At 40.6% G+C, this 26,562-nt stretch overlaps 1 protein-coding gene across 5 annotated transcripts in view; it reads left to right on the top strand.

Moving 5' to 3' along the window:
• The window catches only part of CTNNA2 (catenin alpha 2), a 1,837,255-nt gene that overhangs the window by 445,358 nt on the left and 1,365,335 nt on the right, over nucleotides 1–26,562 (top strand). For all 5 annotated transcript variants that reach the window (XM_075855983.1, XM_075855957.1, XM_075855967.1 and 2 more), the window contains exon 7: nucleotides 21,544–21,747. In XM_075855983.1, the coding sequence (XP_075712098.1) occupies nucleotides 21,544–21,747 (204 nt within the window). The remainder of the gene's footprint in view (nucleotides 1–21,543; nucleotides 21,748–26,562) is intronic.

A 26,562-nucleotide genomic window follows, 5' to 3' on the forward strand; every position in this document is an offset into this window, starting at 1 on the left:
TTTCAAATTAATACTACTGTATACAGCCCGTATAATACCATCCTATAGTGTGTAAATAATATTCAGTATCCAAATAATACTGCCTTGTGCTTCTTAAATAATGTTTCAATTCCCAGATGATAGTTCCTGTATTCAGAAGCCACCCAGGAAATGGTTGCTCAGTTACCAGCCCCCTAAAACTGTCCCTGCCATGAGTATCTTCCTTATTGGAGGTGCATATTTTTTGCTACACCCGGTTCCTGGTGTCTGAGGGGTCCTAAAGATTTTTCTACCACATAAGGGCCCCGGGGTACAGATTTTACATCAGGGCCTCTGATGAGCTTGATGATCAAAGGTTTAAAGAGGACACTAACGAAGCTTTCCACTGATCACTGATTAACCCATTCAGAATCGGGGGCGCCCTGCTCAGGTTCAGCCTAAATCGGTCCAGTCCTGGATAGGTCCAGTATGACCTTTGTCGCCTTCTCCGTTGGTCCTACACTACGGATATGTCTGGAGTGATAACTGTACAGGCAATCAACACCATTCAAAGCAAACAATATCCATCCATCAGCCATACAAATCATTTACGGGGATTTTTATTTTTTATTTTAATTGCCCCTTATACAGTAAAAATCCCTTAATCCGGCATTAATGGGACCTGGCACCTGGATTGTTAAATGTTCTGGATTAAAGTAACCTGTATGGGAGAAAACCTCCAGGGTCACAGCCACAAAACAAAAAACTAAAGCAACATATATTTCTGACCATCAGATGTTCTGGACTATCAAATGTTCTGGACTATCAAATGTTCTGGACTATCAAATGTTCTGGACTATCAAATGCTGGTGTCAAAGGAATTCTGGACTATCAAATGCCAGATGATCAAAAATTGAAAACGATCAAAATACTGTAATAATAGAATTTGTGCACTATCGGATAATAAATTTAGGGACATGGCAGATTATCAAAATATTTGAACTATCAAATGCCGGATTATCAGAAGTTTCAGACTATCAAATACTGGATTAACGGATTTTGCAGACTATCAGAAACCAGTTTCAGGGATTATTACATACCAGATTATCAAACATTTTGGCCTATTAGATGCCATATAATTAGACATTTTGGGCTATGAGTTGCTGGATTATCAGATGTTTTATGCAGCTGCCCCCTAAAATGGGTCTTTCTGGGAGATTTTGTGGGTGTTTCTGGGCAGACTGGGGGTGGGGCTTAAAAAGTACCGCAAATAGCAATGTAAAATTTGGAAGGTATGCTACTAGATGCCATATTATCAGAATATTGTATCATAAAATATGGATTATCAAATGCCGGATTATTATAATTTGCAGACAATTAAATGCTGGATTATCAGTAGCTTTGAACTCTTAGATTCTGGATTAAAGGAATTGAACTATACATTTCCTGCATGACTCCTTGTGTGTGACTGGACCTAGACACACACACACAATATTTCGGTCCGCTCCGAGCAAGAATCTTATTATGCTTTAATAATTAATGGTTATTTGCATGTTAGAAAAAAAAAAAAACAGCTCTGCAGATGATCGCGACCGTTCCGTTGCAGCCTGTGAATGACGCACTGCGCTCATTATCTACATGGGTAATTTCAGTTTTCCGATCGTGCGTGTCATTTAAATACAACAATTGGTTGGCGGTGACATAATAATTGATGTGTTGTACGAGACGCTTATGAGATCTAGCGCTCCGAATACTGATTCATTAACTTTACCTTCCAATATGGCCCCCGCTCAGCTGCAGAGCATTATTATGCGCCTGATTATTACATTGTTTTATTTATAATTATACATTAACGACGAGGGCCGTGCGCTGTTTACTTTACTTATCGGCTTTGTTACATAATAAGCCGCTTATACGGATAATTGGACGAAATACGAAAAACCTGTCTCGGGGAGATAATGTTGTATTGTTGACCCCCTGAGTCCCAAGATTAATAAAAAAATTAATAAATACACCCAAATAATGACATGGTGCAGTCCTATGTATGAAGACGCAGTTTTACATGGGCCTGCTAGCATGCAAAGCTACTGTGGTGACCATGAAGCTAAACCTAACATAGATCAGGCTCACCTTGGTGATGGGCGATCTCAAGGAGGGACACCTTTGGGGAACACACTTGTTTTCCTGGTTGGTTTGAACCACCTATATAAAGGGTTTTGGGGTAAAAGGGAACAAGCAATTATAATGGGTCATCGCCAAACTTTGATATTTACTTTAAATATAGTATCTACTATTTATCCTTTCGTTTTTTTACCCTACTCATCAACATTGTTCCACCCAGTGGATATGGTCTCTTCATGCGGCTTCAGGGTCTCTTCATGTGGCTCTAGGGTCTCTTCATGTGGCTCTAGGGTCTCTTCATGTGGCTCCAGGGTCTCTTCATGTGGCTCCAGGGTCTCTTCATGTGTCTCTAGGGTTCCTTCATGTGGTTCTAGGGTCTCTTTGTGCGGCTCTAGGGTCTCTTCATGTGGCTCTAATGTCTCCATCATGAAGCCATAGAGTCCCCTTTGTGTCTGAGTTTTTTATGCACTTTTACTGTTTTTATATAGTTCGAAAATCCGCCTCATGTGGCTTGAGGGTCCCCTTCGTGTGTCTCTGGAGTCCTGTAAATGTGACTCTAGGGTCCACTAATATGACTCTAAGGTTTCCTTCATGTGGCTCTAGGGTCTCCTTTATGTTTCTCTAGTCCCCTTTGTGTGTCCCTAGAGTCCTTTTCGTATGTCTCTCATATGTGTCCCTCATATAACTCTAAGGTCTCCTTCATGTGGCCATAAAGTCCCCTTTGTTCACTTTAGGGTCCTCTTTATGCATTTCTAGGGTTCCTTTTATGTATTTCTAGGCTCCCCTTCATGTGATTCTAGGCTCTCATTTGTGTGACTCTAGGTCCTATTCTTGTGTCTCTAGTCCCCTTTGAGTTTCTCTCGGGTCCTTTTCATGTGTTTCTAGGGTCCCTTTTATGTATTTCTAGGTACCGCTTAATGTGGCTTTAGGCTCCCCTTTGTGTGTCTTTAGGGTAATTGTTATGTGTATCTATGGTCCCCTTCATATAAGATCACCTTCATATGGCGCTAGGACGCCTTCATGTGACTCTAGTCCTCTTTGTGTGTCTCTAGGGTCCTTTTTATATGTCTCTAGGGTCACCTTCATCTGAGGTCTCCTTCATGTGGCTCTAGAGTTCTCTTTGTCCCTTTATGTCCTTTTTCATGTGTTTCTAGGGGCTCACGTGGCTCTAGGTTGTCACCTTGTTGACCAATGCAGATCACAAGGTGGCACCAAGGTCAGAACCATTTCACCAACTTGTTGATCAAGTTTATATTACATTTACATCAAACTATAGTCAGCACTGTATAACTAAAAAGGAAAAGCTTGAGGCCCCTGTGCCCTAAATGTAAACTCTGTACCCCTTTCCCCACTGACAGTCACATGTCATCTATACTAATGATGTCCTGTTATGTGGCAAGCAAGTTATTAGACCACCACCCATGGCACCAGGACATATAAGTAACTGCAACCTCAGCACTCCTTATAGCTACACCAATTCAATGCAATCTGGACCTCCTCGGGTACTCATGGACCCCCTACAGCCATGCCACTATCTGAGCTGATCTATTTCAAGGACGGCACTGCTTGGACTAGTTGCATATTTAGTAGGGGACAAGTTTTAAAAACACACACAAAAATAAATAAACCTTACAAAACTTTTTGGACTGTAATTGTCGGAAGAAGAAATTTAGAAAAATAAAACATTGAAAAACAGAAGTGTAATCTGTAGGGGCTCCACACATTGAGCCAAACTAATGTGAGAGATGAAAGCAGAAGCATATTTGAAATGAGAGGAGGAATACGTAATGTGTTATAAACAGTTGGTGAGGATCAGAAAGGACATTAATTGTTGCATAATTTTCCAAACAGAAGCTTTAAAATCCTGTTGATGTATCGGGAAAAAAAAAGTAAAAAATAAAAAACTGTGAATCAAAGTCTTAAAAAACAACATAACATAAAATAGAGCTGTAGTGCACCCTGCTGGACCAAGGACTGGCAAGAGTCCCTTCAGTTCTGGATAAAACCCAAAGTCAAAGCCGATTTTATAATTAACAGGGCATTAAGCAAAGTCCCTTCAACATTTTTAGATAGTATTTCTTATTATTACAGTCCATATAATACCGCCATAAAATGTCCAAATATTATACAGTATCCAAATACCACCATAAAGTGCCCAAATAATATGCGACATCCAAATAATAATGTCATATACAGCCCAAATGTTACCATAAAGTGCCCAAATAATATACAGTATCCAATTAATACTGCCATATGGTTCACACATAATGCTGCAATTCAGTTCCCACATAATACCACCACACTCCGCTAAATAATACTGGGTGTTTTCAGTTTGCTTCTGGGGTTCCTGACTTTGGAGACCCCCATGGAAGCAGGGCCCTGTCCAATTGCCCAGTTTTTAATCCCCTTTTACCTGTCCTGCCCATAGTGGTCGTCACCCATAGTGGTTGTCACTCATAGTGGTCGTTACTCATAGTGGTTGTCACTCATAGAGGTCGTCACTCATAGAGGTCGCCACTCATAGAGGTCGTCACACATAGGGGTCGTCACTCATTGTGGTTGTCACTCATAGGGGTCGTCACTAATAGGGGTTGTCACTCATAGAGGTTGTCACTCATAGTGGTCGTCGCTCATAGTGGTCGTCACTCATAGAGGTCGTCACTCATAGTAGTCGTTACTAATAGGGGTTGTCACTCATAGGGGTTGTCACTCATAGCAGTCGTCACTAATAGGGGTTGTCACTCATAGTGGACGTCACTCATAGTAGTCGTCACTAATAGGGGTTGTCACTCATAGAGGTCGTCACTCATAGAGGTCGTCACTCACAGGGGTTGTCACTCATAGAGGTTGTCACTCATAGAGGTCATCACTCATAGTGGTCGTCACTCATAGAGGTTGTCACTCATAGAGGTCGTCACTCATAGAGGTCGCCACACATAGGGGTCGTCACTCATTGTGGTTGTCACTCATAGGGGTTGTCACTCATAGAGGTCGTCACTCATAGTGGTCGTCGCTCATAGTGGTCGTCACTCATAGAGGTCGTCACTCATAGTAGTCGTTACTAATAGGGGTTGTCACTCATAGGGGTTGTCACTCATAGCAGTCGTCACTAATAGGGGTTGTCACTCATAGCGGACGTCACTCATAGTAGTCGTCACTAATAGGGGTTGTCACTCATAGAGGTCGTCACTCATAGAGGTCGTCACTCACAGGGGTTGTCACTCATAGAGGTTGTCACTCATAGAGGTCATCACTCATAGTGGTCGTCACTCATAGAGGTTATCACTCATAGTTCTCGTTACTAATAGGGGTCGTCACTCATAGAGGTCGTCATTCATAGAGGTCGTCACTCGTAGTAGTCGTCACTCATAGGGGTTGTCACTCATAGGGGTTGTCACTCTTAGAGGTCGTCACTCATAGAGATCGTCACTCATAGTTGTCATTACTAATAGGGGTTGTCACTCATAGAGGTCGTCACTAATAGGGCTTGTCACTCATATAGGTCGTCACTCATAGAGGTCGTCACTCATAGTGGTCGTTACTCATAGAGGTCGTCACTCGTAGGGTTTGTCACTCCCCTTCTCTTGCACAGAACTAATTCGAGGAGGGCATGCTATTAGTCTGGTTAGAAGACCCAGCTCCCCCAAGGCTAGATCAGTAATGTAATGTATGTACACAGTTACTCTTTATGTAGATTAATTCTACATATAAATTATACAGTTGTGTTTAAAGGTGGACATATACTTAGCGATAACCATTCATCTACCCCCTGCCCTTTTCACCAGAACCTCAATATTATCCTTGACCTGATGTTTTAGTAACAAAGACGTAAAAGTGTAAAGTTTTTTTTTCCTTATGATTTGGGTTGAATGCCGACATGAAGTTCTGCTTCTCACCGCCAGTAAATAATGATCTGGGAAAAGGGGGCACTGGATGGTATGGGCATCAAGCCAGATGCATAACAATAGGGGGTGCATAGGTTACTGTCGCAGCGAGGCACTGGCACCTGAGGTGCAAAGTTTTATAAATGGGACTTGTTTGGTGGGGGGCCCAGTTATAGTTTTTGCATTGGGATTCAGGAGCTCCAAGTTACACCACTGCACCACGCAAGTATAATTTAGGTAAACTGATATGCTAGAATTAAGCTGGGACTCCACTGAACATGGCGTTGTGCTTAAAACAGTCACTCAGGAAAACATTGAAGTAGTGGTGCAAGTTGTGACAATGACGCAATTTCATCCCAACTCATAAGTGAAATTGTGTTTTCATGGAGCCTAAGTCTTAAGGGGAAATCCCATGACTTATTTTCACACCAAAATCCAGAATGCTGTTAATATCTTAACTAATATATCCCTGCCGCTTAGCTGTGCTGCTGGGGGGAGGGGCTCTGAGCTCAATCAGCCTCCTTCCTCAGCTATTCTGCCGTGCTGCTGCAGAGGCTCTGCTCCTTCCCTGACAAGCAGGGCTAAAAGATATTTCTATTGGCTGCTCTGTAGTGAACAGAGGATCAGTAATCAGAGACCTGACTGTGGGGAGAGTGACTAAGCATGGGTGTCTACCAGCACTCAGCTAATTTGGTGGACACGCACATTGCTATACACTTTGAATAACAGATGGTGCCATACTATGGAAGTTAATGAAATAAATCATTCCTTTTAACAGCATGTAAACGGGAAACATTGTTAATTTTTATGATCTAAACAATGAATATGATATTTAATAGTGGGGTAACCCCTTTTAACCTGTCTATGTAAATTAGGTATTTGCTGCTTGAAAGTTGTTTCAGCTGCCAATTAAAGCTGGCCAAGCGATCAACTGATCTACACAGGTCCCACTACTAAAACCCCTTGGCGATTAGTTTTGTCCACCGGGGCTGGGGTTGCAACCAGCCATACATTTTCCCTTTTAGCGTCTGACAAATGGCTTTCTATAGGACCCTTCTGATTCTCTCTACTCTATGGGACCCCCTCTATGATGTTTATATTCCATAAAATTAAACAACCCCATTAAGAACCAGAAAAACTCCATGTTTGGCCATTAGGCATTTCCCAAACTCATCTGGTTCCACTTATCCCATTTAAAGGGGTACAAACATTGAACGGCTAAAGACATCTCCAGCCTCCATATACGTTGGATTGTGGCTTTGCTTTCCAATATGGAATGTGTTTTTTTTCTTTTTGGATTCTGGATCGGGACAGAGTACAAAATTTGCCTTTCCTTAGACCAAAGGCAAATTTCTCAAGCGCAAACCCTGCTCGATTGTGACATTACCTTTGTAATATGCAGCCATTAGCCGATAATTGAGCAAGCCTCCTACTGAATCTACTCAGAAGAGGTGACTTAATCCTCCTGAATTATTGAAGCGTGACCATCTAATTCAGCTATAACATTCCAAAACCCATAAATCATGCCTTAAATGGGCTGACAGTCTTTCTAATTTGTTACCTCCAATATTTGCTTGAATTATCATGAATTGTAAATGAAACTGACACGGCTAAGTACAAAAATTGCTTCTCGCTGAGCTTCGGAAATACAAGTGGGCATTTTTTAAACTTTTGGAAAGCGCCAGGCGTATATGAGAACTGATGTTTTGTAATCAGATTAGTGACATTTCCATCTTGAAAACTCTCTGAAACAAGCACATGTTGGTTAATTGAAGCAGCGTGCTGATAGACGGAGCTAAGATGACTTTTTCAGCATTCGTTGCTGACATTTGTTACATAGCATCGACTAAACAAAACACCAGAGCCTTAAAGGGGCAGTAAAAGGATTGTTTCTTATGACCCAGTATCTTCCAGATGCTATAATGACAGTCTCCTATGAAGCCGTGCCGGAATTAAGGCTTCATAGGAGTACAAAGATGGCAGACATGGGGGCCTTCATCAGGTCCCCAAGCTGCCATGCCAACCATTGGGACCCTGAGATAGCGTTGTGGGGGGGGCGATATGACGTCAGAGGGGTCGCCCACCCCTGTTTCTAACTACTTAAATGGCACTGTTGCTTTTGACAGCGCCATCTAAGGCGTTAAACAAGCGGGATCCCGCTCAAGAGGGATCCCACACGTTACACTGAAGCGTTGGCTGGTACACACACCCGACATGCTCACTCCATGGAGCAGGCTCAGCCTGTGAACCTGCTCCATACTCCCCCACCAGACCTGCGTCATATACGGAAGTAGCCAACTGTATCTTGACTCTGATAACTTGCTGCAGCGTGATATCACACAACAAAAGCCATTGAAAGGTCATTGAAAAAGTCAAGATAAAGGATTTTGACACTGTGTATTTAATGTGTTAAAAGTCAAGATAAAGACTGCTACATCTGTATATAGAGCAGATGTCAGGAATCAGGAAGGGGTTAAAATGAATGTGTCATCAGAAAATGACTTATTGTGTGAATTCAGTCTTATGCTTAACATATGTTGAAAGAATTTTTGGTGATTTTTTTTTTATTTTCTGTCATCATCTATATTAAAAAAATAATCCTAATATGTTGCAGTTTTCAATCTGGCCACTAAGCCTCACAATACACTGGCCCTTCCTGTTCTTCAGAGATCACTTCTCAGCACCATCTCATTATTATTATCAAGGGCAGAATTACACTGACAGATACACACACACACACACACACACACGCACACATATATATATCTATATATATTTATATATATATATATATATATATATATATATATATATATATATATATATATATATATATATAAATATATAACCTCTGTAGAGATTACAGAGATCACTCTTATTATCATCACAGGCAGGATTACACTGACAGATAACAAACACTTATATATAGATACACAGGATCCACCTTTCATAATAGACTGACCCTTCCTGTTCTGTAGAGATTACTCTTATCATCACAGGCAGGAATACACTGACAGGTAACACAGGATCCACCATTCATGATAGACTGACCCTGTTCTACAGAGATCACTTCTCAGTAGTCATCTACTTGGACACTAGTAGCCGGAGTCAAATGGACAGTTACGTCAGGATCTTCCCCAGGGTCAGAGTTCCCGAGCAGAGCATTAGAAGAGGGAAGCTTTCTGATTTCCAATTTGGGGACTCCGACTGCTAGCGGGAAGAAGACTGCGGGTGAAAGAAGTGCGGACCCCTGCGGCAGGGGTGGGACAGCACCACTCTACACAGTAAAGCTTCAGTGATAACTGATATATGGGTAATGACGTCAGGAGCTTCCACGTTTATTGTTAACGTTGGCCTGTAACGAATGCCACACAGGCTATTATAGTATGGGTTAAAAGTATAAGTTGTTTACTGGATGCCCTTTGGATAGAATATCATAGTCACCTACTCTATCCTATTCAGCAAAAAACTGTAAACCCGACGTATACCGCTCAACGGAGGCATAAGCTCTTTTGGCCCTTATCGGGAGCTTTTGCAGACGTACACATAAAACGTAAAGCAAATCATAGTGCAGAAGGGGCCGTAGGAAGTCGCATCAGAAAGCAGTGCTGGAAAGTTTTGAACAATATAGTTTTGAGAAATGGGGCAGGTCTGCACTCACAATTACAGTGCCACCATCAGGGTAGTATAGGAGGTACTCCTGTCAGGGATCCAGTCAAATGAGTCCAAAAGGGGCACACTCTCACATGTCAGCTCTCACTATCCAACTGTTAGTCATCCCATAGGACCTACACAGTGGCCCTACTATTAATGTGCAAATATGGTGCCCGTTTACTTTACATTAGTGGGAATGCACAAGTCCCAAGTTTGTCTTGTATTTCCCCATTCTTCGTGGACTCAACAAATATGTTTCACAAGACCCACAAATCCATATGCTACCATGTGTGGTAAAAGAGTTAACATGATTTTTACACTGGAAAAATATTTTTATTTGTGTCAAGTGTCCATAAAAATTTATAATGGGATCCAAAGTTTGGAAGAAGGGAGCCCAAGGAGGCCTGACCAATTGTCTGTATGAGGCCAAGACTCTACTGATGGCAGCCCTGTGTAGTTATGATATCTCAGAAGACCACTGGTTGGTGGATTTCCTCATTAAGTATAGTGTATGACCATTTATGAAGGGAGAAAAGCCGATCACAAATGAAGCGGCGCAGCGCTTACCCGAGCCTTTATGCCGCTTCGTTATAGCTATTAGTGGGGGTCTCAGTGCTCAGACCCCATCGATCAAAATTTCTGACATATTACTATGACATGTCATATTTTTTTTAAAAGTTCAGTTACCCTTTAAGTGTAATCCCTGCAACACACAGAGCACACCACACAAACAAAGGTACGCACATATTCTTGACTTCCTAAGAATCATTTTACGATCTACAAGACATGATGAGTATCTTGAAGGTACAGGGGAAGAATCTTCAGATAAAATTGCTGACATTTGACATTTGCGTAAACGCTTCAAAATATGCCTAGAAAAACGCTAGCTAAACGCCTACAAACATCTGCCGTTTGAATTAAATTGGAAAAATGGCATTTAGTTCAGACGGGGCATCTTTTTACGCTGCTGTGTTAAAAACCGGCGCGTAAAAAGACGGCCTGTAAAAAGAAGGAGCATGTCACTTCTTGAGTCGCTTTTGGAGCTGTTTTTCATTGTGTCAATGAAAAAACGTTCCAAAAACACCTCTAAAAAACGCCTCCAAAAACTTTTTCAGCTTCAAAAATGTAATTTTCAGCCGCTTTTGACTTTGTACAAATGGGGAACTTTCAAGAGAATCTGCAGCAGAAATCTGAGGCTTACCCTCAAACTTCTGCCAAGGATCCGCACACAAATTTGCCCCATTTAGGGTGGCTAATCCATGTATGGCTACGCGGATTTCGCACTCGACATGCCATAACTTTTTTTTCGCTATAAGGATTTCAATTCTGTGTGCGGAAAATTCAGCCACGTATGAACAACGAGGCATTTTCCCATTAAAACGAATGAGATGCAGTTTGTTAGCGGTTTTCACATACATTTTTTGTGCCGAAATACACCTACAAATTGTTGCAGAATTTTCTGCAGCGAATCCACAGCAATTTTGTGTGGATTTTGGTGCATATTTACCAGAGATTTCACCCATTTTATAATCCTTAGCGTACTCTGATATCCGTGTGAAAACTTTTACAGCTAGTACTGTAATCCACTGCGGATTTTGGGTGCACAAATCCGCATGGAAAATCCGCACCATTACTGTCCCTTGTGCAGGGGGCCCCAAATAGCAACTGGAGGAGTAATGGAACAAATCTCTTCAAAGTTGGCTCACAATATATCTTTTATTTACTTTATACATTTTATTAAACCTAAAAACATTGCTACATCTGAAAATACAGCTCTGCTTCATCTGGATATGCCATACCAAACCAAATACTTATTCCTACAGTGTAGTGTTCCTCCGATCTCTAGAATATTCTGCAGCTCCCGTAGATTTCTCTCTATGGATACGCCATTTTATGGAGCTGTGTTTTATAGGCTTCAGTTTATTAGGTGGTGATAAAACATTTCCAGGCCTCCTCTGATTCTGTGAAAGTGATTTATGATTTCATGTATCTATATAGGTATCTCAAGATAGGTTCTGTCTTCGATATACTTGAATTGGATAAAAACTCGGAACATTTTTTAATGCATTTATACATTTTCATTTCCAATTATAATTAGTTGTTCTTTTATTATTGATGACTGATCAAGAAATCACGACAGTATAAGGGTATGTTCACACAGAGTGCTTTTAGCCGTTTTTCGGGCCGTAAACGTCCTAAAAAACGGCTGAAAAATCGGAAGCAGAACGCCTCCAAACATTTGCCCATTGATTTCAATGGGAAAAACGGCGTTCTGTTCCGACGGGCCCTTTTTTCCGCGGCTGTTTTTCAAACCGTATTTGGAGCCTTTTTCATAGACGCTATAGAAAAACAGCACCAAAAACGGCCGTAAAAAACGCAGCGAAAAAATCGTGAGTGGCTTAAAAAATTGTCTGAAAATCAGGAGCTGTTTTCCCTTGAAAACAGCTCCGTATTTTCAGGCATTTTTGAGTTAGAGTGTGCACATACCCAAAATGTATTCTGTGTTATTAAATTCAAATTCAGACACCAGGAAACACTGCTCTAAATGGCCTGCCAAAAATACCGGTTTAAAAAATATCAGGATTATAAGGGTCTCTCTACTCCGTGCAGACAGTGGGTTAGTCTTGTATTTCCTCAGTCCTTGTTTGCTTCCGTGTTTGGTCTTGTTTAAGGTTAGAAATAGGAGTCATAAGCAGTTGTATGGACATAGTGCAATTGTTCAGGGGGATAAAGCCCAAATAAGTTTCACTTTCTGGTATTGCTTGCACATGTACTATGCACACGAGTTTCCTAAGAGATTAGGGTTACCACAAGAAAACCATTGTGGGCCTTAAAAAATTTGCATTATATAGCAAAGAAGTGTAATATCATGAGTTTTCTACAGGAAGTTTTAAGCACAAGTCCGTTGCTTTGGATAATCTCTTTTTGTTGCTCAATCATGAGTGGATCACTGGGTTTCCTGCTGTCGGAACCCCCAGCAATCATTTGAAATCTGTGGGAAAACCTGATAGCAAGTCTTCATTTCCCCTGCAGCGCCACCACAGGGAAAATTAAGCATTACAATGTGCCACTTGAAATCAATGAATGCACAGTGGGTCTTCTAGAGCAGTAGACACTCTTTATAGTCGCAGTTCGCTCTAGCTAGGGATAAGGGTCAACCCTCTATTAACTCAGAATTTGTTAATACATGATTCCAAAATGGCTTTTCTTTAGTCATCTTCGGAAACTTTGTTGCCGTTGTAGCCCTCTTTCTCACAGCCTTGCTGACATTACTCTTCGACATCTTTATATTGAAAATGATGGTTTTTAAAGCCGGCACAAAACTAGAGGTGGCCTTAGTTAATGAAAATGGACGATTTCAAACATAATGAATGACATAATTTAACAGCGAATGATTGTTCAAGCCAACCAAAGAAAGACCGTCATCTTCTGAAACAGAGTCATTTTTGTTTGAACTTTTCGTTCGCTTGTCTCTAGTAGTTGAGTGTACTCGTATGGGTCACTCGGTTGATGCACGCACGATTGTCTGAGAAATACCTACCCACAGGGGAGGAGAGCAGGCATGTGGAGGTGTCATGTACATTCGCTTACCCATGGGTAGGTGTGGAATTCGGCATCATTCTAATAATGTCACTTATGGAAATACATCGGCCCTTACTCTCATGGTGCAACCGAACATATATGGCCACTTGTAACAACTGTCGCGGCCAATATCATCTACAATGTAACAATTGTTTAACCATTAACCAACTTTCTATCTAATGTGTATAAAACACTTGTATTATCCTCAAAATGCAATTTAATTACACCAGTTGTCATTTATACGAAGCGTATTTTTAGGCTGCTGGATTAAAAAAACGCTTCGTAAAGAAGAAGTAACATGACACTTCTTGAAGAGATTTACTCGCTAATTTTTGCCATTTCCTATTGACACTTCAAAAAGGGCTTCGAAAATACGCCTCTAAATACGCTACAAATCATTGGCAAAAACACTTTGAACATCAGCTCCAAACACGTCTGGATTTCAAAAGCTGTTTTCCCTTGAAATCAGCCTGGTAGTTTTTAGCCTGAACATATGCCGTGTGAACATGGCCTTTAGGTGCCCATACACCTTCAATAGATGTTCTCCCGACACCTATTCCTCCTGACTTCCCCACACAGATGCAAGCTCTTGTATGGAGAAGTCATCCATGTTTTCCTAATGGAAAGAGAGGAATTAGTTGCTGCCAGACACTTCTGCCGGAAGTTATCTCCCTTGAGAACAAAGGATCGGGCATGTTGACATTCAACATGCCAGTTCCTTTTTTTCACTGAAATCTGCTGAACCAATAAGTATAAATTGTATGGCCACCTAAAGGCTCATGTGACTCTTTTGTCTTTGCACCTTGGTAGGGTTTTTTGGCATGAACCAGCAGCTCAGTATATATTTAATATTTTTACTTGGTTTGGACTCTTTGGTTCCCCCATGTTGGTTCTGACCAGGCACTAAATAATTTGAGCATGACAGTAAATTCTCAACATTATCGTAAGTTTTATACTGATCCTGTAAAGGATCTGCCAGACACAGCTTCTGTGTAGACGCCCGTGGGCAATCAGTCTGCACCTGCTCCTATGTCTGTGAGACTGACTCCATCTTCCACCACTCAGGATGGCAGGCTTAGGAGTGGGAGGGCCTATCACAGCCTGGCCAAATGGAGCTAGCTCCCGCCCACTGTCTATTTATACCTGCCTTTCCTGTTCCTCCTTTGCCTGTGATTCTGCTCTGCTTGTTTCCTGGCTCTGCTGCTGCTGCTTGAACTACTGATCCTCTGCTTGTTATTGACCTTGGCTTACTGACCACTCTCCTGCTCAGCGTTTTGTACCTCGTGCACTCCTGGTTTGACTCGGCTCGTTCACTACTCTCGTTGCTCACGGTGTCTCCGTGGGCAGCTGCCCCGTTTCCCTAGCTTCTGTGTACCCTTGTCTGTTTGTCTGTCGTGCACTTACTGAGCGTAGGGACTGTCGCCCAGTTGTACCCCGTCGCCTAGAACGGGTCGTTGCAAGTAGGCAGGGACTGAGTGGCGGGTAGATTAGGGCTCACCTGTCTGTCTCCCTACCCCGTCATTACAGATCCTATTATATATTCCTTCATTCAAATCAAGCTAATAATCAGTAACAACATGCAATTACAGATATTGCAAACACAAAATATACATAAGCAATCACAGCAGAACATCTAGTATAGAAAAACTAGGAATATTGTCTCTGAGATTCACTTGATGTCAATTCTTTAGCTGAACCTATTAATCTAAAAAATGTTAGTCTTTTTCTAAGATTTTGCAAAAGGTATGCACCATGAATGGAATATTTGTTACGAGCTGCATGTCCGTTCCTGCACACTCGTCATCTCCTAGCTATTAAGCAGCAGCAGGGGCAGTAGCTAACTCAAGTACTCCACTCATTCATTAGTGCAGGTCAGATGACCACACTTATGTGAGCCACTGAGGCTCGTTTGGAGAGAGCGACCTGATTGGGCTGCCTCTTTTTAAAAATATCTGGCTCCAGCATAGGTGGCGGTTATAGCGTATACTATGTGTATAACAATTATATGCAACGGGGCTACACACTTTATGGTCTGGATACAAATTCAACACACTGACTCCACGAAAGTTCCGCACCATCCTCAATAGCAAGTAGGTTAGGTGTGATAGATGATGAAGTATCAGAACAATTTTGTTGTGTCTACTGCATGGTTTCCCAGCCTTCACATAAAGTGGTTCTGCAAAGGATAAAAGCAGACAAACATAGCACAGACTGCAGTGTTGGATACAATCTTTTGTTACTTTATTTCATATACTCACAAACTGACAGAATAAAAAGCTCTCATATATATATATAAATCTCCACGTTGCACGCCAAGCCTCTCCTGCCCTATACTATGTGTGTTTTATTTGTGCTTCTCTGCATTGATAGTGTGTTATCAACCTAGTCTTCTGTTTTTCCAGTTCTGTCTTTTATTTCCTCAGTCCTTGTTTACTTCCGTGTTTTGTCTTGTTTAGTTGTTCAGTTTTATCCTGTCTCAGTTGTTCTATCTTTTGCCTTGATTGGTTTCTCTAGGTTTTTGATCTGTTTAGTTGTCACTGCTTCTGATTCCTAGTGTTTTCCTTGTGTTGTGTTAGGGACAGTATCTGCAGATTAAAGACTTCATTTGAGACAGTTTATGGGACAGTAAGAGATAGTGGTGTCTCTGGAGGACTTCTTTGGAGGACAGCTGATATTGCCTTTCCATTATTATGGAATCTCCCCTAGTCAGATATCATGCGGGTCCAGCCAATTAATCTTCTATAATACAGTAAATGTGTACAATAAATAAAGTAAGCATATGTTTTCCTTGTGCTTGTCCATCTGTGCTGGTCGCTGGTGTGACAGAAAGTTTTGCAAAGCTCCAGAATGTATTCGAGAGGATAATAAGCTGAACTTTTTAGTTAATGATTAGGCGTTCGCTGACTGCTGCTCGGAGACAACAGAGGACTATACAGCACAACAAAGACTTGGCCCATTTATCTATCTTAAAATGACAGCATTGCCGAGAGCGTCTCTGAGCTATTAGAGAGCTGGAGTGATTAAAAGAGCCTGAGGGTCGATAATATCTGCCAAGTGGTCACATAACCACCGAGCGTGTTCATAGCTCCAGTCTGGCCGCGCTGTCTGCCTTATACTCAAGTGTCTGGTTTCCCCTCATCTTTCTCTTCTGATGTGTTTGATGAGGCTTCTGATATTCATTTTTTTGTGATATGTATTTCATTTAGTCTGATGTGGATAAAAATAACAAGAGAGATGCTCCTCGAGTCCTGCTCTTTTACTACACCATGGTCAATATTCTCTGGATCTGTATTAGTTTGCAGGTTCGTTGAGAAGACTTAGATGAAGGAACACCAAAACTGTTTTTATACCTGGGGGGCAAACATTTTTTTATATAGTAGGATGAAGAAAGTTGATCCAGCGCTGCAGATATGTGGTTTAAAAAGGAACGTATTCCCAATTTTATTTGTATCAAAAAGCTTTAAAATTCGATATCAGGTAAATTTTGGCATCAAGGCAGTAGTAGGTAGGTATATTGCGCCTACGCGTTTCAAGCACGTCAAGTGCTCTTAGTCATGGCATCCATTCACTCACTAGGACCCAAGAATATGGGCTTATATGCTTTGTTTTACTAGGTGGGGCCAGGAAGCCTTCTGGATTAGTTAATTGCAAGCAACTTATGTGTTTCTAAACCAAAAGAGGCTGTCCTGCCTCTAAATATATGAGTATGATAGTCTCAGCTCAGAATAAATGCTTGTAACCAATTTAACTCATATTAATACATACAGGAACCATTGTACAAGCGATGTTCACTCGATTCCTATATCTGGATTATATTGTTTGTTTACTGTTTTTATTCATTTTATACCATGCGTCTGTATGTAATATGATGCGGTAATTTAATGACTCTTGCTGTTGCTGCATTAAATGTAAAGGTCCCCCTAGATAAAAAGGCGGACCGGCTTCCCGGAGAACCGCGTCAAAGACGGGATTCCAACAATCCACATTAAGTATGAGTGCATCTAAACCCTTGTTGGGCTTGTATACCTGTGTGTGAATGGCTCCTGAACATATACCAATGTTACATCTTGTTTCGAAATAAGAAAATTGTGTGTAAAAAAGGACATTTAGAAAGAAAAAATAGACATTTAAAATCAGGCTTTAGAAAACCAACACATAATGAGTTGAAATTTAAGCGTATCTAACATAATATAAAAGAATAAATCTTAGATAATACAGCTGAAGATGTAAAAATAGTAATTAGCTTTGTGTTGTATTACGACAACAATGTTCTCTCTAGAAAGTAGTGGAAACCTATATACATGCATATATTCACATACATTATTATTTTTTCTTGTATATATGATGATAGGACATAAGAATATTTCTTACCTAAAAAATATATGCATGTATATAGGTTTCCACTACTTTCTTTGACGCGGTTCTCCGGGAAGCCGGTCCGCCTTTTTATCTAGGGGGACCTTTACATTTAATGCAGCAACAGCAAGAGTCATTAAATTACCGCATCATATTACATACAGACGCATGGTATAAAATGAATAAAAACAGTAAACAAACAATATAATCCAGATATAGGAATCGAGTGAACATCGCTTGTACAATGGTTCCTGTATGTATTAATATGAGTTAAACAGGTTACAAGCATTTATTCTGAGCTGAGACTATCATACTCATATATTTAGAGGCAGGACAGCCTCTTTTGGTTTAGAAACACATAAGTTGCTTGCAATTAACTAATCCAGAAGGCTTCCTGGCCCCACCTAGTAAAACAAAGCATATAAGCCCATATTCTTGGGTCCTAGTGAGTGAATGGATGCCATGACTAAGAGCACTTGACGTGCTTGAAACGCGTAGGCGCAATATACCTACCTACTACTGCCTTGATGCCAAAATTTACCTGATATCGAATTTTAAAGCTTTTTGATACAAATAAAATTGGGAATACGTTCCTTTTTAAACCACATATCTGCAGCGCTGGATCAACTTTCTTCATCCTACTATTGTTTACCTTGGACCGTTGCGGAGATCCGAGCGAAGCAGAAATATCAGGCGTTGGACTGGTGAGCTGGAGGTTTCCTCCCCCTGTTCTAATTTTTTTATATACTTAGCCTCTTTTTTTCATCCCCCATGTTTGGACCTTGATACCTTGCAGCCCCAGTTCCATACAAAAACCCTCCTAGCTTAAGTGGATGTTCCCATCCCGGCTGAGGAATCTTCACTTCCCGTCATTCAATTGTTCACAGCTCCATTTTCTCCGTTTTCGAGCTTTTGTCTGTTACTCTTGGTTGCGTTTCGGTCCGTACTACAGAACACAATAGGGGACCATTTTGCGAGCTACCTAGGTCCATGTGGATTGCCACATATTGGACTTATTCCGATATATGGCATCTGATGGAAAATGGTCAATATTTTTATACAACTGAATATATGACCCTATCGAAATACATAACCACCATATTCTCGATCCATGTTATATGGATTTCAAATACCATTGTGTGCATAAGGCCTTATTGGATCTGAAGATTATAACATTAAAGGGGTTCTCCGGATATATCTTTTTTTGTTTAAATCTCCTGTTCTTTGCAATACAATGTCTTTTATAAAAATGCTCTCCATCCCTCCATGCAGCGGTGCTCAAGTCTGTACATGGACCTACCCATCTCCCTCACAGTCCTCACAATGTATTGGACGCCCATACATTACACAGAGAGGCTTTCCTGGCAGGGAAAGCCTCAGCAGCAACAAAAAGCCTCTCTGTGCAATGTACGGGTGTCCAATACATTGCACAGATTGTGAGAGGACCCACGTATGGACTTGAGCGCCACTGCAATGTTTACCTGCAATGCCGCTCAGTTTAGCGGGACCCAAAGAGGGGAAGAGAAGTTTTTAAAATACATTGTATTGCAAGGCCTTCTTATTTTTCAAGAATAGGGTTAATAAAAAAAAAAAAAGCATATCCCGGAGACCTAATTTGTCTAGTCTCCCATTACAGCCATAAGAATTGGGAAGCTTTCTTTTGCAGCAAGCTGCCTCCCAACCACAGACACATCAGTCTAGGCTCTCCCAATTTTCCCTACCTTATAAGGGCAATATTGATGCCTCCTATGACATAATTAGAGGCATTTTTTCTTTGAATCGACTGTACTGTTTTTACTTTCTTCACCCTTTCAACATGTGATAGCATAGCAAGAAGTAAGAGGGGGTAAGTGCTGTTCAGATTTTATTTTTACTTTGGTGTTCTTTAATATAGCAATACAGTTTATCTTCCCATCGTACAATCTGTTGACTCTTTGGTATAAAGTACAGTATTGGAATCTAGGTCTGCTAGGTAGAAGCGGTATCTGATTTATGCCTCTATGCCAGAAGAAGAATTAATGCTGATGTTGTAGTATCTGATTCAGGTCAAGCCCTCTGTTTTTCGTTTTTTTTTTTGTCTTCTTTTTTGGAAGAGATTCTCTTGTAACGTTTAGTAGAACACTAAAGGCCCCATAAAACTCGATAAAAGTGTAATTGATGCCGGTTACCAGGCTGAGAGGTCACCTTGTGGTTTTGTTTTAGACAACAAAAACTAATTCAGCAAACCATCTGTTGAGGGATTTCTTGCCAAACATAAAAAAAACACTTTTCACATTAATGTATATTACCTACCAAATCAGAAAAAGGGTTGATTTTGAAGTTGTCATCATTACTGTATTTTTTTAAAAAAAATTGCTGATTTGATTTCAGTTTCTATAATGAGTCAAAAATATGTTCAATATCTATTTCACGCATGCAATTGGGGGACTAGAGGGTCCAGCAAGTTAATAAAAATTTCTACGGGTAGGTTTTTCCCTTCCCACCCTTCCTTTCTTCTCCCTTCCCACTCCTCACTTCCCTCCCCACCCTTCTTTTTCTTCCCTTTTCATTCATACCCTTATTTATTTTCCTCCCTTCCTACCCTTACTTCTCTTTCCTTTCCTTCACACCCTTCCTTCCTTCCTTCCTTCCTTCCTTCCTTCCTTCCTTCCTTCCTTCCTTCCTTCCTTCCTTCCTTCCTTCCTTCCTTCCTTCCTTCCTTCCTCCCTTCTCTTTCTTCCTTACCTCCTCCCTTCTCTTCCTTCCTTCCCTTCCTTCCCTTTCCTCCCTTTCCTTCACACACTTCCTTCCTCTTTCATTCTTTCCTTCCTTTTTTCCTTCCCTTCTTCCTTCCTTCCTTTCTGCCTTCCTCCCTTCCTTTCTTCCCTTCCCACCCTTCCCACCCTTCCTTCTCTTCCCTTCCCTTCACACCCTTCCTTCCCTTTCCTTCACAACTTTGCTCCCTGTCCTTTACACCCTTGCCTCCTTCCTTCTGTACCCACCATTCCCTCTCTTCCCTTTTCGTCACACCCTTCCTTTCCTTTCCTTCACACCCTTCATCCCTTCCCTTTCCTCCACACCCTTCCTACCTTCCCTTCCCTCCACACCCTTCCTTTTCTTCTTTTTTTTTCTCCCTCCCCTTTCCTTCCTTTCCTTCCCCAACAAGTGAAAAGTAAAATTTTATGGTTCACCTGTTGCTTTCATTGACTCAAGTCCATCAAATCCATTTTGATAGCTGAACTAATTCATGAGGATGTAGGAGAAATCAACCCCACAAGAATATTAGACAGACCGCATCAAGTTATGTTTTATTGATGTCTGTCAAACCAATGGTTGTTTATAAGTTTGTTTGTTTTTTTTAACAAAATGATCACCTGGCTGTAAATAGAATATGAAAAATCCCAAGATCAACTATGGTACATGTACCGGTCTGTAAAATAACTGTTTATATGGTAAACACAACCCAAGATAGTGTATGTATTATATTCTACACTTATATTACTAATTTAGTGTGATTTTCTAGTCATATAAAATGTCTTTGTAGCAGGCGCCACTTTGAATAGCCATCCTCTCCTCAAGTTCCACCTACAGGCATTCTCATTCCTGCACATGCTCAGTTGTTATAATGAGACTGTTGATTGTACTGGCACGCCAGGGTGCTTCTTTGTTTAGAATTGGCTACAGGATTGTCACATAACATTTAACATACATGATTGACTTGCATTTGATGGGGAAAACGAGTAGATTTGATGAGGATTTAGGCGCAGAATTCTAAATCCTCACCAAATCCTAAGTGTGGGAACATAGTCTAAAAACTAGCACCAAAAAAAATCAGCTGACACTTAGTAGGCATGCTAGATAGATTTCCCATTACCTACCTATAGGATAGGGGTACAACTAGAGTTTTTTCCTGCTTGGTCAAACAACTGTTTTTCATTTCCTCCTCAAATCCCATATTTTGATATTAAAAAAATAAATAACAAAAAGTTTCATCTTGTTGTTCCTACAGAATAAGATCATTCTAGACCCTATGACCTTCAGTGAAGCTCGGTTCCGACCATCTCTTGAAGAGAGGTTGGAGAGCATCATCAGTGGGGCGGCCCTGATGGCAGACTCCTCATGCACACGCGACGACAGGAGAGAGAGAATCGTAGCCGAATGCAACGCCGTTCGACAAGCCCTTCAAGACCTACTGAGCGAGTACATGAACAACGTAAGTCTCCTGTCTTTATTCCTTACCATTGGTGCATTGACTGACACCATCCACAGACTAAACACTTTTGAAAAACTCTGATTGCATTGGGCTTCAGTTTCGCAACAACAAAACAATTACTTTGCCCAGGGAGGGAGAGATAATCTCTGGAAACACTTGAATAAGTATTAGTTAATTGTTCATCTCATAGGGAAGCCATAATGGCTTTTTCTGCGCGATCCTCTTCTGAGACGCATATAACATTTTTATGGTGTAATTACAAATAGGAGACACTTATAGTTCCTGAAATGCGACAGTAAATTGTTGGGTTTTGTGTGTTTTTGTGTTGAATTGCAAAGCAAAATAATCTGCCTTTATATGGAACTGCTATCTCGCATAGAAAAGAAACCTGATCTAGCACCGCAGGGTTATGGTCCTACACAGTGTAAATCAAAGTCGATTTTTAGGCCATTTTAGGTTTGATGTGCCTCCTATTATATTGATAGTGTTTTGTTTTATTGTATGGGGGCGTTGATTTGAGCCTCATTTGCCTCTGTTTATGCACAGCGGCTACCTAATGTTCTTCTTTTTCACACTGGTGGTTTAGTTGCTTGTAGGTTATAATCATTCTGTCCATGTTGTAATGAAATCTAGTTCTCCGTGCATTGACTTTCTGTTGAGCTTGTGGTGGGCTTGTGCTAATCTACAGCAGCCAGTCTGAACAAACAGATCTACAGGATAAAGCCATGAAGGACAGAGCAGCAGTCTCTGATGAGAAAAGAGGTTTGTTTTACCCCTGACACCCAATAGACTATGCAGCTAAGTTGGAGTCACTGATCGTAAGGCAGCTAATAGAAGGTACTGAACAGTGAACTATTTACCCTAAGATCGGTACTGCCCATGAACGACGGTGGGGGCGTATCCATGGAGAGCTACCAATGTATGTTCCTCGGGGGCTGGTACTAGGGGGAGTTCCAACAAGCCACGTTGCTTTGGCCAGGGTATTTAGATACAGGACTAGGTCAGCAAATTGAACCCCTTCACTGGGTGATGGAAAGCCTAGCTATATCTCTGTCTAGGACCCGCCATTACTGAAGATCTGCATGTTCAAAACTCAAACAGGTAAACAGCAGGAGGAGTTCTTAAAGTGAAGCTCAAACAAAAAATTAAACCTGTTTACCTGAATATGCAGCTATTGCTACTCCAAAGCCTGCACTTTCTGGGACAGGGATTAGTCGTCTGACAGTAACTATTGTCAGCCATATTAGCTTTCATGCAAGTGCTTTTTAGTGTCACCCAGTCACCCATAGGTCCCTTCCAATCTAAGGTCTCCCTGTGACAAAACCCTCCCTTTTTTCTCTGTGCAGAGATATTCTTCTTTGAATCTATGCCTGTAGAGTGTGAACTATTATGGCCTATAACATCACCATTTTTTTGGAAAAGCAAGGAATGCTGGGAAGTTTAATACTGACCTCCGTGATGAAGGAAGTAGCTAACTTCTCTTACTTGGATCAATAAAAATCAGTCTTAGTATAGCGGACCCCTCTTTTGGGTTGAGGGGTGGACGGATTTGCTTACCTCATTAAATCCTGCACTCCACTGCTATCCATTCTACCCTGGATTTGTAAGATTGTTGCTAATTGTTGCACTAAGCACATCACTTACCTATATACCCCTCACCTTCTTAAAGGGACAGTGCCCGCATTTTAGTTTTTCACCCTGACACATTGTATAAATTTCGCTTTAACACCTTATATTATGCGGAATGGTTCCTGTAACAATGTACCTTGATCGAAATGCAAAAGCATTATAGCTGACTTGTCCGTTAGTGATGTCATGGATGCTGGATGAAGCGGTCACATGACGCTACATCACTATGGACACATTGACCTTGTCATCACACGGGATGGAGGGATACTGGAGGCAGCGGATAGAGGATGAGGTAAGATGAGGGAGGGGACTGTGCAGGAACGGCGCTCTATGCTACGTGGATGGAATTAATGATAATATTATTAATAGGTCTTTGATTGAGATTCTTGGCAATTATTTTAGTTACATCTGTTGTGTTACATGTCTGTGAATTTTTATGTTGTGTGGGGGCCGTTGAATACAACATTCAATTTTACCACTTTATACTTGGTTGATTTAACCCACGACTAGTAGAAACAATTACAGGGAATAAAGGTATTGTTTTCCAGCTTTCCACAAACCCTGAATGAGATATAGATCTGTATTATTATACAACGTCACATTTATGCTTTTTCCTATGTAAGTGTCAGTCTTTACTGTAGCCGTGGCATTCCATTCATGAAACAATATAATAAGGATGGACACGGCAGGTTGAAAAGTGTCTTAAAATAGATGCTGTCCATGTGAGGAATTAGTTATTTCCAGTTATACTTGATCTGGTGGCCATATTGGATAAAAAGTGTCAAGTATTATATTTTTACTGCTTTTAAAAAAGTTATTATCCTAATGTTATATTAACAAAGGTCCTGAGGTATTACATACTAGGACCAATCTCCATATACCAATATAGTACTACAGAGGGAGCAACAGGTGTAGCCTAAATTATCACTGTACCCCTTTTCATCAGAAGGATCCAACCTACGATAATAAAATGACCACAGAGTGTCCCGCTGTTCGGATTCCCAATGATCAACTCTGATCTGTGAGGGGATCCGGCAACTACAAGTGTTAAGATTTCCTGCAGTGCCACCACAGGATAAATGAAGCATTGCATGCTACCCATTGAAATCAATGGGCTGTCTGTGTAATGTATAGACACGCTGGGTCCTCCAAAGACAGAGAAGTTCTTTGTAACTGATCTCTACTCTGGCTAATAGATAATGTCCTACGCATTATTACAGCATTATTTACAGTATGTTACATTTTTATGTTTTTAAACCTTTTACATCTCCCAATGGAGAATACAATGACCTCTTATTATCATTTACTATTAAGTATTTTTGTGTTTTTGTTGTTTTTTTTTTTTTGCTTTTTTTTTTTTTACATATATTTTTTTTAAGCATATTCTGGTGGGGATTTGCAAAAACCCTATAATAGCTGCCGGAATGGGTTTAGGAGAAATAATGACACCGCAGTCTGCAATTACCGTAGGTGTAGAATGGCATCTCGTTGCGAGTCTTTGACAGAGCATCGGTTCACTCTGTAGTTTATATAATGGCATGCAATCATTTATTTTTCATTTTCACTAAAAACACAGGTTACGGGATGCAAGATTGAAGCATTCAGGTTCTCGGGAAGTCAAACTTTTTGATACAAACATCTGACCGTGTTTCTTTGCAGGATAATTACCATAGGAATTTCCCATGATCCTTTTCTGCTATAGACGACTGATGCTTTTTTGTTCAGCCTTGAGTTAAAGCTCAGTTGTTTTTATGTATTTTGTAATTGATTCAAAGAGCCAAACCTCCTGCATAGACATAGGGTTAAATAATAAAAAGCATTGCTTCCCACAGCCACCACTAGAGGGAGCTTACTGCATACTTTGTTATGATTGAGTTTAATGTATAAACAGTATGCAGTAAGCTCCTAAGCTCCCCCTAGTGGTGACTGCAGGAAGTATTGATTTTATCATCTATGTCTGTGCAGAGGATTTGGAGCTTTGTATTATATAACGAGGTACTTTGAAAAAGCAGACATGCACTTTAGGAAGGCAGATTTATTGTCCCAGAAATAATATAGGTGACAACTGACAATTTTTTTTACTTAAAGAGCTCAAGTGTTTACATATACAAAAAGGAAATACCCTAAAAAAATAATAATAAATAACTACATTTCTATTGTACAATAATTATACTTCAAAAATACACTTAAATTCAACTAGTCATCTATAACACTAGCTATGGCCACCATTAATTTGCATAGGGGGTTCCTCATCCATATTGCAACCGACCTTGAATAGTATTTAAATCTGTCACATATTGCTCACATATTATCTCATACTGCAATGTGTGTGTCAGTCTTCACTGCCTCTCTAGTATTCTATTCACGAAAGGGGAAGCCCAGGATGAGCAGTTCAGTCTGGAAACTACATAACAATATATTTTCTCTATTTGTTTTATTTCTTTCTTGTTGTACTGTGTGCTTACTCCTTCAGATTATATGTCTGCAATGCCACTTTCACTACTTTTATTGATGATGTTTCGATTCCATGTGGAAATCCTCTTTAAAAGTGGTAACCCCTAAAATCAAAAAGTTACATTAAAAGTCATTGACTGGTCATCAAATATCATCTACAACACTAGCTGCATGACAACCGCCTATGTTGCCCATTACTGTGTCCGTTGTGATTTTCAGTCATTTTTCCGCAGACCTTAAATGACATTTAAATCTATTTAATATTGCCCATTTATTCTCTTGTACTTCCCTGCACATGTGTCAGTCTTCACTGTTGTTTTTACATTCCGTTCACGAAATAGCAGGTCTAGGATGAGCGGAATACATGGAGAGTGCATGAAAATTGATGCTGTTTATTCGTTTTTATTCTTTTTCTTACTGTTATACTGAATGTGTGTTTATTTTAGTTTAAATTGACTGAAATTGCGCTTTTAAAAGAAAGTTTAGACTTTACATTTTAGCTAACATGAGAACATTCCCATGGCAAATCTTACCCAGGGAGGGCGCAGCATTTGGTGCGACATTATTTCGGCATTTATAATTCCCTACACACAGAATCAGTCAGGCAGCAAATATCAAGTGGTGCCGCAATTTCATCAGACGTGATAAATAAATCCATTTACCTCTAGATTCCGATTCGTTTTCTTATTGCTTTGTGATTTTCGCAGGAAACTTTCTTGCCGTATTTTACTG

Source organism: Rhinoderma darwinii, chromosome 1, assembly GCF_050947455.1.
Source record: "Rhinoderma darwinii isolate aRhiDar2 chromosome 1, aRhiDar2.hap1, whole genome shotgun sequence".
In the NCBI taxonomy this organism is placed as follows: Eukaryota; Metazoa; Chordata; class Amphibia; order Anura; family Rhinodermatidae; genus Rhinoderma; species Rhinoderma darwinii.